This window comes from Microcaecilia unicolor, chromosome 1 (genome assembly GCF_901765095.1).
Source record: "Microcaecilia unicolor chromosome 1, aMicUni1.1, whole genome shotgun sequence".
Taxonomy (NCBI): Eukaryota; Metazoa; Chordata; class Amphibia; order Gymnophiona; family Siphonopidae; genus Microcaecilia; species Microcaecilia unicolor.
Window position 1 is genome coordinate 639,382,757 of NC_044031.1, and position 19,574 is coordinate 639,402,330.

At 46.1% G+C, this 19,574-nt stretch overlaps 1 protein-coding gene across 1 annotated transcript in view; it reads left to right on the top strand.

Annotated features, from left to right (window-relative positions):
* Window positions 1-2,918: 2,918 nt before the first annotated feature.
* ALDOB (aldolase, fructose-bisphosphate B) overlaps window positions 2,919-19,574 on the top strand; it is a 44,947-nt gene continuing 28,291 nt past the window's right edge. Inside the window, exons 1-2 of the mRNA XM_030221665.1 lie at window positions 2,919-2,999; window positions 13,498-13,619. Of these exons, the coding sequence (XP_030077525.1) occupies window positions 13,508-13,619 (112 nt within the window). The 5' untranslated portion in view covers window positions 2,919-2,999; window positions 13,498-13,507. The remainder of the gene's footprint in view (window positions 3,000-13,497; window positions 13,620-19,574) is intronic.

Below are 19,574 nucleotides of genomic sequence, written 5' to 3' on the forward strand. Positions count from 1 at the left end.
GTCTGAATAATATTGTACTCATCAGTCCATTTGGTTTGATCACTCGTTGATGCTCTGTCTTGTTGCCAACTTCGGGGGGACTAGCTTATTCTGCATTGGCTATGTTCCTTTTTTTAATACCATCACATACCTGTCTGTGAGATCTGAATAACGCTGCATACCTACAGCCAATAATCATTGGCACAGGTCTGGTAATCCACTTTACAGAATTTGCTCATCTTAACCCTATCAGACTCTTTTGGTGTGGGGCATGCTTATAGTTGCTGTAATCAACACACTTTTTCTTCAGTGCAATGGCATACCCAGGATTGGTTGTCTGGCAGGGCCCGGGGTCAACATGGGTGACCTCTAATTGGAATGCAGTGGGGAAGGGAGATAAGCTTCCCCCACCCCACCTATTCCAGGGTACTGCCTATGCAAGAGACAAAGAAAATGCTCAATGGCCAGTGTATAAAGTTACCTGGATTATTAGGTACCCTTGACAAACTCCCCTCCCAAAAATGCTAGTGGAGCTGACCTTAACCAGACCCTCTGCACTCATAAACCCGGGCCAAACCCAAACACTTTTGTAGCAGGATGCCAAAATGTTCACTCTATTTTTTAAATGAGGTAAATTCTGGAGCCCTTGTTCCTATGACTATGCTGATGTAATGGAGAATGACTCTGCATGTCCACCTCTATTAGTGTATGTGTCCTAGGGTTATGGAGGGAACAATAGAATGCCGTATTCATTGGAGTCAGATGGTGCTTGATTGCTAGGCAGGGGCTGCCCTGAATCCCTGGGGCTCAGGTTACAGAGGAGCAACTGAGAACTACCTGTCTTCATGGCTCCTAGCGCTTGCATAAGAGAGGCGAAGTTCTCTAGACTGGCTTGGCCTTACAGAGGGTTAGAAGCAGGACCAGCAGAGCATATTAAGTAGGGTTACCATATTTTGCCCCCCCCCCCCAAAAGGAGGACACATGCCCCACCCCCACCATACACCCCGCCCCCTTTCACACCTCGCTCCGTCCCCTGTCACATTTTCCCCTCCCCCCTGTCACACACCTCGTCACCCCCCCTCCCTATCACCCTCCTCCCCTTACCTTACTACTGCCCTGGTGGTCTAGTGACCTCTTCGGGGCAGGAAAGAGCCCCCTCTTTCCTGCCCCGAGCGCTGCCCTGCATTCATCCTTCCATCCTGTTGGTGATCTCGGCGCCGATTCAAAATGGCCACCGACAGTTGAAATCTCGCGAGGTCAATTCAACTCTTGGCGGCCATTTTGAATCGGCGACGAGATAGGGATGGAAGGATGCATGCAGGCCAGCACTCCGGGCAGGAAAGAGGGGGCTCTTTCCTGCCCCAAAGGCGGAAGAGGTCACTAGACCACCAGGGCAGTAGTAACTAAGGGGTGGGGAGGCTAGCAATCTGCCCGTTTGTCCAGAAATCCGGACAAACGGGCAGATTGGCAAAACCCGCCCGGTTGCTCGGACATGTCCTCAAAAAGAGGACATGTCCGGGTAAATCCAGACATATGGTAACCCTAATATTAAGTCAAGTAAGGTTGGCAGGAGGGTGGCAGTGTCTCAGGGTACCATGTTTATCTGGCTTATCATGGTGACAGGCCTGTGCTCCAGCACTGTGCATCCCACTCCTTCTGACAGGAAGCCATCAGAGGTGCCGGGCTTCGACAGCACTAGAACGCCCTGTGGAGGAAGGTCTCTCAACAGCTCTGTGCTGGAGGCAGTGAACCCCGGCTATTTAAATTCTGCCAGGGCCAGTTCAGCAGGTTGTGGGGCCCTGAGCCAACCTTTGCTTCCGTGTCCTCTTCTTTGTGCCAATCTTAATGGTATGAGTTGTGCAGATAAAAATAAATTTTCAGCCAGAATTGTCACCAACTTATGTTAAATGCTGGTGCCAGTCTTTAACTTAATCCATATATTCAGTGTCAGTATCAGTGTCAGCATTGAATATATGGAGAGTGTGACGACTGTGTGGACACTGTCTCGAAAGAGATAATGTTTAAAGCATTTGAAAGTGCCTCTCGCTTCTCCACTCCCACTACCACGAGGCCCTTTTACTAAGCTGTGTAGGCGCCTATGCGCACCCAATGTATGTCAGTTCTGAGTTATTGGCCAGATACCGCACGGCCCATGTGGTAATTTCATTTTTGACATGCGTCTGCTATGCGCGGCAGAAAATATATTTTATTTTCTGGCGTGCAGAGGAAATTAGGCAGTAACTCCAACTTGACGCGCCTAGACGATTACCGCATGGTTAACGTGCGAGATATTACCACTAAATCAATGGCTGGCAGTAAGGTCTCAGACCCAAAATGGACACGTGTCAATTTTTATTTTGCCGCACGTTCATTTTTTTGCAAAAAATTTAAAAAGGCATTTTTTACAGGCACACTGAAAAGTGGATCTGTGCACGCCCAAAACACGCGCCTACACTAGCACAGGCCATTTTTCAGTGCACCTTAGTAAAAGGACCCCTATGAGCCTAAATCAATCAGGGCCCCAAGCAGAGGTCACTCGGACAACACATGTAAAGCCTGTATAGAGCACGAACAGCTGAAGGAAAAGCCTCAGGGAATGATTATATACATGAAAACAAAGATATAGCTACAACTAAAGACTGATACGGTATTTCAGAAACACAAAGGTATATAACACATGAAATGAATTAGGGCAGCAAGCCACAGTCAGTGTAGAAGCACAGGAGGACTGCAGCTGCTCTTCCTGCCCCCCCCCCCCCCCCCAGTCCTCTTAACTCCGATACTGCTGGGTGGGTCTCCCTGTACTGAACTGCATGGCTGAATGAGAGTGGCTGAGAGCGGGAGGTGTGACCAGCAGCCAATGAGAGGAGCCTCTGTAAGACACCGCCCCTCCCCAGCCAACAAATAATAAATAACTCAGGGACTCTATAAAAACTTTTTACTGGGAGGGGTTGTTCTGTTTGCCAGCTCAGCTGCCAGCATCTGCATCAGATCCTTGCCTGTGACAGCCTCTCCTACATGTGAGTTTCTCTTTCTCCTGTTCTCCTCTAGTTTAATCTTTGTCTCTTTTTCCTCACTTTCTTTTTTGTAGTTTATATTTTTTTTATTTCCACTTTTTTCTTTCTCTTTCTGAATTTGTTTCTCACAAACTTCATATTTTCTTTAAATAAGGGCTCAATGTGACTGTGGATCCTCTCTGAGCTCTTTCTGCTTGTCTGTCTACAGTCTGACTGCCCATGGGTGGCCTAATGATTAGAACAATGAGCTGAGAACCAGAAAACTCAAGGTTTTGAATTCTAACACACCATGGGCAAGTTCCTTTATCTCCTGATCCCTGTTACTCACTTGGCTTGCAAGCTCTTTGGGGTAGGGACTATATCTGATGGCTAATAATAATTAGCTGCCTTGAATATTATTTGGACAGATGGTTACAAATACAACAATTATTGTAGGCAGGACATGAGCAATGTGCCTCAGAATAATCTGCCTTAAAAGTCTGTTTCTCGAATGCAAAATATAGCATAAAATAAAATGTTTAATGTCAGAAAATATTTGCATTCCTTGGATTTGATGTTATGTGGTATTGGTTTCTGTTGTGACTGTGTTTGCCATGCAAATTCAGCCAAACCTGCCACCTCATAGAAGGAAGCGGAGTAAAGTTCATCAGTGCTTGCAATATTAGTAAAACAGGTCTGAGCAAACACAGCTTTCCCACAGACAGCAACTGAAGAAAACAAAGAAAGTTTGGGCCTGTCTCTTATTATTTACTGGGGCAGACTGGAAATAAACAAACGTGGTCTGTATCTGGAGGTCTTTTCCTTTGCTACCTGAACTTTGAAATGGAGAGCTGGAGGTGGGAGGCCATGAAGGACTAAAAGAAACTTCCGTTTCGTGTGTTTCTGCTCTTGTGGCTTCATTATTCCTTTCAGTTCACAGGAAATCAGCAGCGTGGTTGGGTGAAATTATGGGCCAGATAACACTGGGGCAAAAGTCTCTATAGAAAGAAACTCCACAGAAACTTCATAGCAAGAATCTTTGGCAGGGAGTGACAAGGAGATTTTGCTTGGAAGCACAGAATTTAAGAATGGAGTAAAATATCCTCCAGGACTTTTGCAAAAGTGGAGGAGTTGCCAAGTGGTTGATGCAGTGGGCTGAGAACCAAGGGAACAATTAAAACTTGTTATTCTACTGTTATCCCGGGTATTAGTAACTAGGTCTCATTGCATAAAATGGGGCCTGTGGTAAAATATCCTGCATTAGCCCAGGTTGATAACTTCCCCCTTAGTGTGAACAGTTTCAGTCTCTGGTAACCAGAGCTGACATTGTCATGTCGTAATGGCGCATTCCACCAGTGCCTAAGAGCCAACCTCATAAGTGATATCACAATGGCTTGATTGCCCTATACGCAGCTCACTTTTATAACATTTAGCAGTGATTTTGTTTTCCAGAGACATTTCTTTTTTCTTTAATTAAGGGGGGAAGTTATCAATGTGGGCTACTGTTAAGATGTGTTAGTTTACTGTTAACCCCAGTTATTAATAACTAGATCTCATTTCATAAAATGGGACGTGCTAAAATAGCATGGGTTAGAGGTAAAATAACCTGTCTTTAACAGTAGCCTACATTGATAACTCCCCCCTACCTTAGTATAAAGAGTTTGTCTCTGGTAACCAGAGCTGATATTGTGATGTCATAATGCCTCATTCCACCAATGCCTAAGTGCCAGCCTTATCAGTGATGTCACAGTGGCTTGATTGTCCTAAACTTGGCTCACTTTTGTTACATATAGAAATGATTTCCATTTCTACAGACATTTCTCTTTTCTTTAATTAAGAGGGGAAGTTATCAACATTGGTTACTGTTAAGATGTGTTATTTTACTGTTACCTCCAGTTATTAGTAACTAGGTCTCATTACATAAAATGGTACCTTTGCTAAAATAGCACAAGTTAGTGGTAAAATATCAACGTGGGCTACCGTTAGGACATGTTAACTATACCCCTAAATCTTTGGGGGGGGGGGGGGGGGGAAAGAACTGTGCAAATTTAAGATTGTGCAATCAAGCTGACCTCTGTAGTTTTTGTACCCTACTTATGAGCAAAACCTGAAGCCTTGCTGCGATCTGTCTTGTCCTTGCTGTGCTTATAAAGTGTGGAATATAAATCTTTAAATGAAATTAAAGTTTTAAATTAATGAAGGTTTAGAGAAGCCAGCCTTAGGTACCTACTATGGCAATGCCTCATTATGGGGTCCTTTTACAAAGGGATGGTAGTGTTTTTAGTGCACACTAAAAATAAGCATGTGCTAAACACTATATTCCTATGGGCATCTCTAGCATTTAGAGTGCATTAGTCTGTGCCGGGGCATAGCCAGACATCGACGGGAGGGGGGTCCAGAGCCCGAGGTGAGGGAGCACATTTTAGCCCCCCCCCCCGGCACTGCCAACCCGCCCGCCGCCAACTTTCACCCCCCCCCCGCTGCAACCCTCTCGACCCCCCCTTCCCACTGCCAACCCTCTCCCGCCGCTTACCTTTGCTGGCGGGGAACCCCAACCCCCGCCAACCAAAGTTCTCTCGGCCGTGTGGCGTTGCTTGCCGATTGATCTGATCAAGTTTCTGTGCATGCGTCTGACGTCCTGCACGTACAACGTGCAGGATGTCAGACGCATGCACAGAAACTTGATCAGATCATTCAGCAAGCAACGTCGCGTGGCCGAGGAGAGAACTTCGGCTGGCGGTGTCACATTTCCCAAGCAGGAACTGGGTTTGTGAGCCCTTGGACCACTGCCGAGGAGCGGCAGCGGCAGGCAAAACCACCCCACACCAGAGGCAAGGCAGAATTCTGACAAACAGTGAGACTTCACCTGCACATGGCCACCTTTCACCAAGAGTTGAGCCCCTGGCTGCGAGTGGCCAGCATGACTTATAGGACAGGGCCGGAACAGGTTCCCAACAAGGCTGTACAGGGACTGAGGGTCAGAGGGGAAAGGAAGAAACAGGGACCGCAGGGCAAGGAAGGGAAAAGCTAAAGGACAAGACTGAAAGCTACAAGCAGCCACTAAAACAGGGAACAAGACACAGAACTGAAAGCTGCAGTACAGCCACTAAAAACACAAACAGACAAGGACTAGACACAAAACTAGAACCCAGAGACAGGACTAGCAAACAAACAACCTAATCTAACTACCCACAGACTAACTAAAACAGACTAGAATCAAGGCTAGAAACCAGACTGAGCAGAAGTGCAAACAGCACCCCAACAAACCTCATGGCCTTAGGCCATGCAAAGGCACAGCAGAGAGTTTCCAACTGACTAATAAGCCAACAGCAGCTGAGGCTGAGCTGCAGCAATCACGAGACCACTACGGGAGCTGTGCAGGGTCAAACAAGACAGACAAATCCGGCAGCCTGGAAGATCCGGACTGGACTGGGCTAAAGTCTGGAACGGGTGATAGTCCATAGCAGCCACCGGTTGTGGCCACCAGAGGGCGAGGTGAGCACAGACGTAACAGGCGGGGGTTGGGGTCCCCCGCCAGCAAAGGTACGCGACGACAGCGGGGGATGGTTTGTCGGCGGGAAGGAGGGTCGAGAGGGTTGCAGCAGGGGGGTCCAGGGCCAAATCTACGGGGCCCAGGCCCCCGTGGCCCCATAGTAGCTATGCCCCTGGTCTGTGCATGCTAAAAACGCTACCGCGCCTTTGTAAAAGACCCCCTTTATCAGATGACTGGTTGTTTATGCCTTGCAGTGGTATCATCACTTCAGGCTCCAAATGTTTTATGACTCAGTGAACCTGATTGATTTGCACTTTTATGACCCCTGATGAAGGCTTTTTAGCTGAAACATGGCCCGTTTTGGGTTTTTGTGTCAGCATATTTTGACAAATAAATTCTTTGACACCCTTCTTTGCCTTCGTCATTTAGAACTTTCCTCACTCCCTTGCTGCTGCCGCTTGACTTTTTCGTGGAAACTGTGAGGACCCCCCCCCCCCCCCCCTTCTTGTTTGCTTTGTATACTCCTTCAGTAGAACAGCTTCTCAGAGTTTTGGGGCAGATTTAGTGCAGCTGCATTAATTTTACCCCATACTTCTCCCATGGAAAGTTCTGGAATGTTGTCATGGATGAATCTGGAACATATTTTACATCAGTTACATCTGCTGCATGGACTGGTTTTGGATGGAGAGTTAGTGTTATAAGTGACATTCAGCTTATTAAATTTGAACTTAAAATTATTAAACTTTTTTAACCGATTTGGCTTCAGACATGCCAAATCACATGCATTAGGTATGTGACACTCATTCAGGCCCTTTCTCCAGCTCAAATGCTTACCTGCCCTGATCTCATGCATTAGCTCGCCTACTCCCCGCCAGTGATTTGGCATCTATTTCTTTAATTTTTTTCCAGGTCCTGCATCTCTGTTTCTCCACCCTCTGCCTCTGTAGTCCTCCAAACTTGCATGTGGCTGGTAGCGCTGTAAAGACTTTGCTTCCAGCTGGTGTAGGTCCCTCCTTTTGCGGCATCCCACCTTCTGTGACACTACTTCCGGTTTCTGAGTAGGGCAAGGCAGAGAGAAGAACCTGGACCAACCAGAAGCAGTGTCTTCAGCACTACCAGCCCCAAGCAAGTTTGGAGGACCACGGGGGGGGGGGGGGGGGGGGGGGGGGGGCAGAGGGTGGAGAAAAGGAAAGACACTGGGCCATGGGAGTAGGGGAAGGAAAGGTAGGGGAGAGTGTGTGTCAGGGTAGTAGAGAGGAAGAAATGCCAGGATGGGTAGGGATGGGGGAAGAAAAGAAATAGATGCAGGGATACTGGGAGAAGGAAGAAGAGAGAAACAGATACTGAGATGATGGGGAGGGGAAGGAGAGGAAGAGATGCTGGGATGTGGAGGGAGGAGAATGCCAGGACTTGTGAAAGAAGGAAGAGGGAGAGGTGCTGGACCCTTATGGGAGAGAGAGAGGAACACTTGCTAGGCCCTTAGGGAGGGGGCAGGAGGGAGAAAGGAAGAGCTGCTGGCTTGGGAGGGTGGTACAGGAGGGAAGGTAGAGAGAGGGAGGGAGAGATGCTGGCAAGTGGGGTGAGATAGGGACACAGAGTAACAGGTATGTTGGACAGGACAAGAATACAGTCAGAGAGAGGAGAGATGCTCAACATGGTTGGAGGATAGGGCATGGACACAGGGGCGATGCTGGGCAGGATGAATAGAGATGCAGAGAAAAGATGGATGGTGTACATGGAGAGGAAAGAAATGCCAAATGGACAAGGAGACCCTGATAATAGAGAGAAACAATTACAAAATAAAATGACCAGACAACAAAGGTTAAAAAAAAAAATTACTTTCTATTTATTGATTAGAATGTCAGTTTTTAGCATGTACATCTGTCAGAACTGGCTTTAGACCTGGCTGGGGCTGATGAGAAAAATCTCCAGTATTCTCCAGCATAGCAGTGATAAATCTTCAGCTTTGGGATGGGCCACTGTTGGCATCTCTGTGCACGAGCCAGATTGTTCATTCTGAGAGCCAGCAGGATGGAAATCAGTCAGGGGTCTCAGAGGAACTGACAGGGGGATGATCAGAAGCAAACGCCCCATACTAGCTATTAGCGCCATACTAGCACCGGCGTTTGCTACCGCCCCATAATCAGAGCCCTTGAGCGCATGAAACAACGCGCTCGAGGGCTCTGAACGCAAGTAGCATGCAAATGCATGCTAAACAGGGCATTAGGTATTCCTCCTCAATGATCAGCAGCCAGCGCGCCAAAGATTGGGTCGCTGGCTGTGGCAAACCCTATGCCAGCTTGGAGCTGGCGTTAGGATTTGCAGATCATTAGGGAGGAATGGTGAGCCCTGTCCAGCATGCATTTGCAAGCTGACAGGCCCCCATTCCCCCCAACAAGCAAACCTGCCAGCGAAAGAGCTGGGGGTCCGCTGGACCGCCTGTCCCCCCCTGACGATCCACCCCAGGTTCAGGGAGGCCTGGAGATCCAGTGGGTCTCCAGCCCCCCCAACCCCCAGCAAATGGTCCCTGGTGATCCAGTGAGCACCGATCAAACCCCCCTTAGCAACAGGGGAGCTGGAGGTCTGCTGGACCGCCGGTCCCCCTCCCCCCAGGTTCAGGGAGGGCTGGAAATCTGGTGGGTCTCCAGCCCTCCCAACCCCCCAGCATTGGCTAGGGTCCCTGGTGGTCCAGTGTCAATCCACCCCCTCCCTACCTCTTTACCTTGGGTTGGAGGAGGGAGGTAGCCTGCCTCCCTCCCTTTGATGCCGCAAAATGGCGGCGCCCAGCCCTGCCCAGTGCATCCTGGGATGCAGTGGGTGTGGCTACACACCATATAAGGGAGTCCCTTATATGGTGTGTAGCCCCACCCAGCACATCCCAGGATGCACTGGGCAGGGCTGGGCGCTGCAATTTTCCGGCATCGAAGGAAGAGGGAGGCAGGCTACCTCCCTCCTCCTCCAACCCAAGGTATGGGGGTAGGGAAGAGGGCAGATTGACACTGGATCACCAGGGAACCTAGCCAATGCTGGGGGGGGGGGGGGGGTTGGGAGGATCTCCAGCCCTCCCTGAACCTGGGGGAGGGGGGATCGTCGGGGGGACCAGAGGTCCACCGGACCTCTAGCTTCCGTTGCTCGGGGCAGGGGTAGTCGGGGCCTGGTGGTCATTTTGATGAACTGCTTCAAACTTGGTTGAAGCCTCTGGCATGCTTCTCTTCTACTACTACTACTTATCATTTCTAAAGCGCTACTAGACGTACGCAGCGCAGTACACTTGAACATGAAGAGACAGTCCCTGCTCGACAGAGCTTACAATTTAATTAGGACAGACAGAACAAACAAAAGATAAGGAAATATTAAAGTGAGGATGATAAAATAAGGGTTCTGAACAAAGTGAATAAGGGTTAGGAGTTAAAAGCAGCATCAAAAAGGTGGGCTTTTAACTTAGATTTGAAGATGGCCAGAGATGGAGCTTGAGTACCGGCTCAGGAAGTCTATTCCAGGCATATGGTGCAGCAAGGTAAAAGGAACGGAGTCTGGAGTTAGCAGCAGAGGAGAAGGGTGCAGATAAGAGAGATTTACCCAGTGAATGGAGTTCCCGGGGAGGAAAGTAGGGAGAGCTGAGAGTGGCGAGGTACTGAGGAGCTGCAGAGAGAATGCATTTATAAGTCAATAAGAGGAGTTTGAACTGTATGCGGAAACGGATAGGAAGCCAGTGAAGTGACTTGAGGAGAGGACTAATATGAGCATAACGACACTGGCGGAATATTAGTCGTGCAGCAGAATTTTGAACAGATTGAAGAGGAGAGAGATGGCTAAGTGGGAGACCTGTAAGAAGCAAGTTGCAATAGTCTAAGCGAGAGGTGCTAAGAGTGTGGATTAGGGTTCTGGTAGCGTGCTCAGAAAGGAAAGGGCGAATTTTGCTGATATTATAGAGAAAGAAACCACAGGTTTTAGCAGTCTGCTGAATATGTGCAGAGAAGGAGAGGGAGGAGTGGAAGATGACCCCAAGGTTAGGAGCTGATGAGACAGGAAGGATGAGAGTGTTATCCACAGAAATAGAGAATGGGGGAGGAGGAGAGGTTAGGGGAAAGATGAGAAGCTCAGTCTTGGTCATGTTTAGTTTCAGATGGTGCTGAGACATCCAGGCAGCAATGTCAGACAGGCAGGCTAATACTGTGCCCTGAGACCATTAGACACAAATCCCAGGATGACTTCCACAGCAGAACCCCTAACCCCACTGCCTTCTCTCAGCAAAGCTCCAAGAAACTAGAGACTGCTGTTATTCTTGGGTTTCCTAAACTCCCATCACTGACCTCAAGTATTATAATAAAATCTGTTCTTCTTGTTAAGGGCCATAGACCTCTCTCTCTCTCTCTCTCTCTCTCTCTCTCTCTCTCTCTCTCTGTTGTTCTCCTCTCCCTGTCTCCTCCCCCTCCACCCCTGTGTTTTTCTTTAATTCTACATCTCTGTTGGTACTACTGAACTTTGCTCTAAGCACATGTTAAATTGTTGCCAGGATATAAAGTGCTGTTGATTGCACACTATTTACTTTGGCTGGAATGGAGGGAGGGGTCAAGCTCTAATTTGATCTCTGCTCCCAGACAGGATGATTGAAAGAGGGGAAAACATCTGGTCCCTTAACTACAGTATGTTAAGCATATGCAATTTATTTATTTATTTAGATTATTTATACCCCGCTTTTTGCTACTAAAGCAGCCCCAGAGCGGCTTACAATGAAGTAATGAAAAGAACTACAATGACAGTTGGAGGCAGAAGGGAGGGAAGGGAAGGGAAGATAAATACAAAATATAAAGAAACTAGGAAAAAATGCCCGTTTCTGAGCGGAATGAAACAGGCGCTAGCAAGGGGCCCCCTCCCTCCGTCCCTCGAAGCTACTTGCCTTGTTCGCCCTCCCTCCGTCCCTCAAAGCTACTTGCCTTGTTCGCCCTCCCTCCGTCCCTCGAAGCTACTTGCTGCCTTGTTCGCTGTGGGCCGTTTCGGCCCTCGAGTGTCAATAGCTCCGCCCTCGACGTCATGACGTTTTGACGCGAGGGCGGTGCAGACACTCCAGGGCACACCGGATATCTCGGGCGCCTCAACTTCCGTGGAGGCTTCAGAACGTTGGGGTTGCCTTTTATATATATAGATAAATATGCAGCAGGTAGGGGAAGGAAAAGTAAGTAATTTAGGCATGACAGCCTGCAGTAGTTCCGTGGGTTGAGTGCATTCTGTGGCAGCTGGACAGGCTACAGGCAGAGAAGGGGCATGGATGGATTACACTAAGCGTATGATACTTATCATGTGCTGTCAGTATGGGTGCACTTAACACAGTCCCAAACCTGTCCTGGGGGAACCTCCAGCCAGTCAGGTTTTCAGGATATCCACAATGAATATTCATACAGTCTCTTCAACAACCGTTGTATTTATTTATCAATCTTTATTCAATGTTTAATTCAAAATTCTACTCATGTTATCCACAAACCAACACTCACATCTCACTCTTCCTGTCATTCACACTAAACAAAATAACCTAATTTATATTGACAATTCAAAAAATCAAATACAATTCTCATTTTCATGTTCCTCAAAAGTCATCACCAGAACCTGCAATTAAGTAGTCATTCTTCTTAAAGCCACAGTCCGTTTTCCCAAAAGGATAAGTAAATCACTTTTCAAGTTATCATCCACACTTCTTCTTATAAGTCAGATATACAAACTGCAACTAATTATAGAGTCTGTACCTAGAATATAATATTGTTAGATCAATAAATATTCATGAGAGAAATTTGCATGCAGTGGAGGAGGTGTGTGCAAATCTCTCTCATGAATATTCATTGTGGATATCCTGAAAACCTGACTAGCTTAGGGCTCCCCTGGACAGGTTTGGAAACCACTGACTTAACACAGATGCCTCCTCAGGAGGTGTTAATTGTGAATATCTTTGAGGAGATGCTGGGCACACCCCCAATACTTACCACACAGACATTGAGGTTAACGCACATTAATATTTGCTGTTAAAGTGTAGTAAGGGGGCCCTTGGCCAGCACTGCCATGTGACCCATTTATAGGCAGAAACTATTGGCCAGTCCTGGATTTAGAATGTACATCCTAGTGCATTGTGGTAGTTGTAGTTCTTCCTTTTATATGTGAAAATAGCACCGCAGGGACCATAATCATAGCAATTTTTCCAACATTGTCATCAGACCTGATTATGGATACACAATATACACTGAAGGACACAGACAGCTCTCAGACAACACATGCTATAGGAAACTGAACAGCTCCTACATCACTTTATCCAATATTAGAAGAAGGGTGATTGATATTGTCTTTTCAGGTACAGTGTTACGTGTGTCACACTAGTCAGTCTGGTTTTCAGGATACCCACAACGAATATGCATGAGATAAATTTGCATATAATGGAGGCAGGGATGCAAGTTTTTCTCATCCATATTCATTGTGGATGTCCTGAGGACTGGGTTGAGAACTCCTGTTATAGATTAACTTGTTCAGATCCCTCTTGGCTTGAGGTTACCAGGCGGCTCCAGGTCATGGAGGATAAGCTGATCCAGCCCTGATTTTACTTGACTGCAGTCAGTGGAAGTAAAACCAGGGCTGGATCGGCCTCTCCAGCATGACCCAGAACCATCTGGTAACCCTACTCCAGGTTCTTCCTCATCAAAGAGTTGGGATTGGGGATGAATGGATAGACCATCAGCATTTCAGAAGACTCGGTTCCTGCCTAACTCATTTTCCATGTTTTGAAGATCATCATGGGAAAACTATCATAACTTCTTACTTGCAGCCTGTGAGAACCATTAGGCCACAGAGAATATACCCCTAGGTGTACTGTGAGATATAGAAATCCAGATGAAAAATTGTGCAGAAGGTGAAAGGGGTAGCTGAAAATCTAGGAATGTCTCATTCTGTCCTTGTCTTAGATCCATCTGACCCATACCATTATATGATCTATAATGTTTTAACTCAAGCTGAATTACTAATATTTTGTCTCTGTTTCTTAAACTCAAGACCTACAACCATGACTCACCCATTCTCACCCCTCACTACGGAGCAGAAGAAGGAGCTCTCGAGCAATGCCCAACGCATTGTGGAGAAAGGGAAGGGTATACTGGCAGCTGATGAGTCTGTAGGTAAGTTCAAATCCTGTTCTTTATTTGGGGGAATGGGCTCCAGTGAAATCAGGCAAAATGGTCCCTTTGTGTCTCTACACAAAGCAAAGAGGAAACATGGACTCCCACAGCCAGATGCACTAAACTTAACGAACCAGCAGCGTGGTTTTTAAACCAGTTCTAGCCAGTCTAGCAAGCAAGTAGTAAAACAAGACATGCACAAAAGGGTTCTCCGAGCCATTTTCCTGTCACGGTAGCAGCTAACAAAATGGAATGCAAATGATCTAAAAGTTATTATAATGAGCTAATTAGTATTATAATGTGCATGGAAGGCAGATGCACAACCGTTTTCCAACCCCATGATCAAGGTAGACCAGTGGGAAGAGGAGGACGCCCATCACAAAATCGGAAGAAAAAAAAACGTCCAAGTGCTCGTCAGGGACGTGACGTCCTTTCAAGTGCCTAACACTTGGACGTCCTTCACTCAAAAAAAACAAAACAAAAAAAGGACGTCCCTGACAAGCACTTGGACGTTTTTTTCTTCCGATTTTGTGATGGGCGTCCTTCTCTTGGATGTGTTTTTCTTATGACTAAGGTGCCCGAAATGACCACCACTGGAGAGAATCAGGGATTGGGACGTGCGAGGACGTCCAAATCAAAACTATTTGGATGTCCCTTTCGATTATGCCCCTCCAGGTCTCTCTCAGCCAATCACAGCGCGTTTAGCTAAATGCGCTGTGATTGGCTGAGAGAGACCTGGAGGGGCATAATCGAAAGGGACGTCCAAATAGTTTTGATTTGGACGTCCTTGCACGTCCCGATCCCCGATTCTCTCTTTCTAGGGTCCCGCTCTCTCCCTCTGCTGCACAATGCCCGGCAATTTATTGGTTGCAGATGGCTATTATACACGCAGCTTGTCTGCGTGTATGAAGGCGTCTTTGGCATGCGTAGAGCAGCCAGCATAACACTTGGTTGCTCTGCGCATGCTCAGCTGGTCGACTGGCTTCCCCTCCTTAGGAAGAGAGGTGTGGTAGCTGTGTTAGTCCACTCTTAGGTTATCAATAGAAATCAAACAAAATAAAACATGGAAAAGAAAATAAGATAATACCTTTTTTATTGGACATAACTTAATACATTTCTTGATTAGCTTTCGAAGGTTGCCCTTCTTCGTCACATCAGAAATAAGCAAATGTGTTAGTTGATAGTATATATAAGTGAAGCATCAAAGCATTTCAATGACAGTCTAGCAAGGTGGGGTGGGTAGGAGGTATGCATGGGTACATCAAAGCATTCCATTTCATTGATAGTCTAACAGGATGGGTGTGGGTAGGTGAGAGGAGAGTGATAAACAGAGAGATACAACTTTATGGTTTATAATGGGCTAGAAAACCCAGATCCTTGTTAAGTCCTGTCTGTTGGGTGTCAAAATATTCAATCATTCTGACTTCAAAGTATTGTTTTAAAGTTAGCCTTCAGGATTCTTACTGTGAAATCACTGGTGCAGTGTCCTGGTCCTGTAAAGTGTTGGCCCACAGGGGTGGGAATCTGACTGGCACCAGCTTTCTTCATGTTGTGTCTATGTAAATTGAATCTTGTCTTAAGCATCTGGCCTGTTTCTCCAATATAGCATCCTTTGTTACATTTTTTACACTGAATGATATATACCACATTGGAAGATGAGCATGTGAAAGATTCCTTTATGTTGAATGTTTTTCCTTTGTGAATGATTGTGGGGTCCTGTGAAATGTTTTGGCATAGCTTGCAGCTGGATATGTTACAGAGAAATGTGCCCTTTTCTTTTTCAGTCTGTGTTGGGAGTTTACTTCTGATTAGCTTGTGTTTTAAGTTGGGTGGCTGTCGGAAGGGCAGCACTGGTGGGGATGGGAATATCTCTTTCAGTAATTAATCCTCCTGGAGTAGAGGCTGTAGGTCTCTTATGATTTTCCTCAGTTTCTCCAGCTCTGGATTGAATGTCACTACAAGGGGGATTCTGTCTGTGGATTTTTTCTCCTTGTACTGTAGCAGATTTTCCCTGGGTGTTTTTTAGGGAGGAGGCAATATTCCTGGAGATTATTTTGGGGTTGTAGCCTTTCTGTTTGAAGGATGTGGTCAGGATTTCAAGGTGTCTGTCTCTATCCCTTGGGTCAGAGCAGATACGGTGGTATCTTGTGGCTTGGCTGTAAATAATGGAACTTTTTGTATGTGAAGGATGGAAGCTGGAGTTGTGGAGGTAGCTGCATCTGTCTGTGGGTTTCTTGTATATAGATGTTTGTATACAGCCATCACTGATTGAGACTGTGGTGTCCAAAAAATTGACTTTTCTGGGGAGTAGTCAATGTTGAATCTGATTGTAGGATGGTATGTATTGAAGGAATAGTAAAATTGTTTCAGAGTTTCTTCCCCCTCCGTCCAAATCATAAAAATGTCATTGATGTACTGGTAGTATTTTTGAGGTTTGGTCTGGTATGTATTCAGAAATGTCTCTTCCAGCTCAGCCATAAAAAGGTTGGCATATTGGGGTGCTGTCCTGGTGCCCATCGCAGTGCCCATTATTTGTAGATAGATATCATTGTTGAAGCGGAAGTAGTTGTGAGTTAAAATAAATTTGATTAATTTTGTAATAGTTTCTGGTGAGTATTGATGGTCCAGTGTGGATGTTTTTAGGAGTCTCCCACATGCAGCTATGCCATCCGCATGTGGAATGTTGCTGTATAGTGATTCTACATCCATCATGACCAGAAGGGTGTTTGGTGGTAATTGCTTGATATTTTTCAATTTATTCAGAAAGTCTGTGGTGTCTTGTATGAAGCTGTTAGTTTTGTGCACGAGAGGTTTCAGAATTCCCTCTATGAATCCAGATATTTCCTCCGTGAGTGTGCCAATACCTGATATGATTGGTCTGCCAGGGTTTCCAGGTTTGTGGATTTTGGGTAGCATATAGAATGTGCCCACAGAAGGCTGGTTTTGTATGAGTTTCTTCAGGTGTGGCTGCGCTTGTGTAGGAAATGTTCTGATAAGGTCTTTTAGCTGCTTTGTATAATCCTGTGTGGGGTCTTCAGTTAGTTTCCTGTAGTATTTATTGTCTGAGAGCTGTCTGTGCCCCTCTTCAATGTTTTTTTTGTGTGTCCATAATTACCACTGCGCCTCCTTTGTCTGCGGGTTTGATGATAATGCGTTCGTTAGTTTGTAGAGTTCTTATGGCCGCTCTTTCTGGTGGGGTAAGATTGTACAGAATTCTCTTTTGTTTGTTGGAAAGTTGCGATTTTACCCTATGTCTGAAACTTTCTATGTAATTATCCAGCTTGTATTTTTGTCCCTCCTGTGGGGTGAAATAAGTGTTATTTTGTTGGGGTCCCTCTATTGTGGAAATGTGCTTTAAGACGCATTTTTCTAAAGAATTCTTCTAGGTCTGAATATAGTTGGATTTCATAAAGTTTGTTGGATGGGCAAAATGAGAGTCCTTTGGAGAGTACAGAGACTTCATGCTGTGATAATTGATGGTCCGAGAGGTTTATTATCCCCATCTGATCTGCATCTCTAGAGGTGTGATCAATATTCCCTGGTTTGTTTGGGCTCTGATTTTCACATGCCTCAGATGTATATCCAAGTGTCTCCAAGGTGTCTGGGGATGTTGGTTCTGTATAGCTGTAGCTGTTCCAGGACAACCTGTTTCTCTCTCTCTGTGATTCTGCAGGAGAGAAGACAGCTTTATTTCTTTTTTGCGGATTGCAATGTATTGTTTTTCTCCTTGGATGTAATGCAGGTCCTCTTTAAGTTGGTTCATACGGTGTGGATTTAGTTCCTCCATGTTCCTCATGATTTCATCCCCTTGGGTTTGTATTATTCTCTTTTTCTTGTAGAGTTGATGTATAAGTTCATTTCTTAGTTTCTGACTAGTGCGTTTGCAGAGTTCCTCTGCATAGTCAGAATTGTAAGTAGTAGCTAAAGGATTTTGTGGGTTTTCTAGCCCATTATAAACCATAAAGTTGTATTTCTCTGTTTATCACTCTCCTCTCACCTACCCACACCCATCCTGTTAGACTATCAATGAAATGAAATGCTTTGATGTACCCATGCAAACCTCCTACCCACCCCCACCTTGCTAGACTGTCATTGAAATGCTTTGATGCTTCACTTATATAGACTATCAACTAACACATTTGCTTATTTCCGATCTGACGAAGATGGGCAACCTTCGAAAGCTAATCAAGAAATGTATTAAGTTATGTCCAATAAAAAAGGTATCATCTTATTTTCTTTTCCGTGTTTTATTTTGTTTGATTTCTATTGATAACCTCCTTAGGAAGGAAATCGCGTGCAAATGAGCTAACAGCGAGCAGCTCATTTGCATGCAATTTCTTTCATGCATGCCCATTTTTTTTTCCGGATTTGGTAAGGGAAGGGCTCTTTCCGTGGAGTTAGTGCATCTGGGCCCCGTTGCAATGCTGTTTAACTCACCCTGTGGCAGGGGCCTTTTTGCTGTTAGACAGCTCCAACTCCAGTCTATCAAGGTGTAAAGATATTTAAGTTTTCTCAAGGTAAAGGATTCTTTGAGCTGAGAGCAGTTCAGTTCTCTCATATGATGTCATTTAGCCACAGGTAATAAGGTCTAGTCAACAGGGCCGGTCTTAGCAAGTGCGGGGCCCTATGCAGACCAATTTGATGGGGCCCCACCCTAGCCCTGCCCCCACCTAACTCCGCCCCCACCCTAGCTCCAGAGCCGGCTACCCCTCCCTCTGAGTTCCCGGGCTGCTCCCTCTGAGCTCCAAGGCCCCCAGCTCCAGGGCTCCCAGCTCCAAGGCCCCCCTCCCTCCCAGTCATTTTTTAACACCCCCTCCAAAATCCAGTACTAGGTATGCCGAGAATACAAAACACTCTAGGACCTATTGAGCAATTCTACCATACCATAAGCAGTCATTTCTACGAATCACACAAAGAAAAGGAAAACATCTTAAAACACTACAGTGAGCACTAGAACATCAATTCACCTATTGTAAAATGAAACCTGACAGAATAGTACAGATAGTCGATCCTGCACAGTCAATGCCAACTGAAAGCCATGTCTTTTTCACAAACACAGATACACCCTAATCCACTATAGAATAAGTAGTAATATTTAAACTTTCTATTTAGACAAAAATTAAACAACCCCCAAGATGCCAGACTCTGCATACAATTCAACACCACAGAAACAGAAAATGACCCCTAGTACTGTGCAAAATATAAAGACAGCAGATGTAAATTTGAAAAAACTAACAAATACCAATCACCACTTTACAAATTAACAAATACAGAAAATAAAATAATCCCATTTTATTGGACTAATACATTTGGCTTCCAGAGGCCAAAATCTCCTTCCTCAGGTCAATACAGTATAGTACTGTTACAGTATCCTATCCTGACCTGAGGAAGGGGGTTTTCTTCTCTGAAAGTTAAGTCGAAATGTATTAAAATTAGTCCAATAAAAAGATTACCTTATTTACATGTTCTATTTATAAACATTTATTAACACAGCTACAATACGCTTCTTCTTAAAATAAGCTGTTTGGAGGACCCAAGATGGCGGCCTGAAGGGAGTGCAGCGCGGCAGCTCAGTAGAGATCGTTTGCCTAAAATAAGCTTACCTAAGGAATGCCGAAGCGGAAGGGCAAGCGGGTGCCTGGTTCAGCGGCGCCCGCAGGGCCTGCTTCTGGCACAATGGATCGCTTCGTTGTGGTGGGAGGAAGTCAGCTGAGTTCGGGTGCCTCGGTGTCGGGAGGGACGGAGAGAGGCGAAGCGTCCCTGCCGCTTGAGACGGAGCTTAGCCCGGAGGTGAGGGAGCCGCCTCCCATGCCTGCCTCGGTGCGAGATGCGGCCGGACAGGGTTTCCTGGCCTCCGAGGAGGGGGCGGAGGGCCCTGGGACAGGACCTGGATCGGATAGGAGAGGACAGCAGTCCCTGGAAGGGAGAAGGTTCAGCATGTCGGGAGGCGGTGCT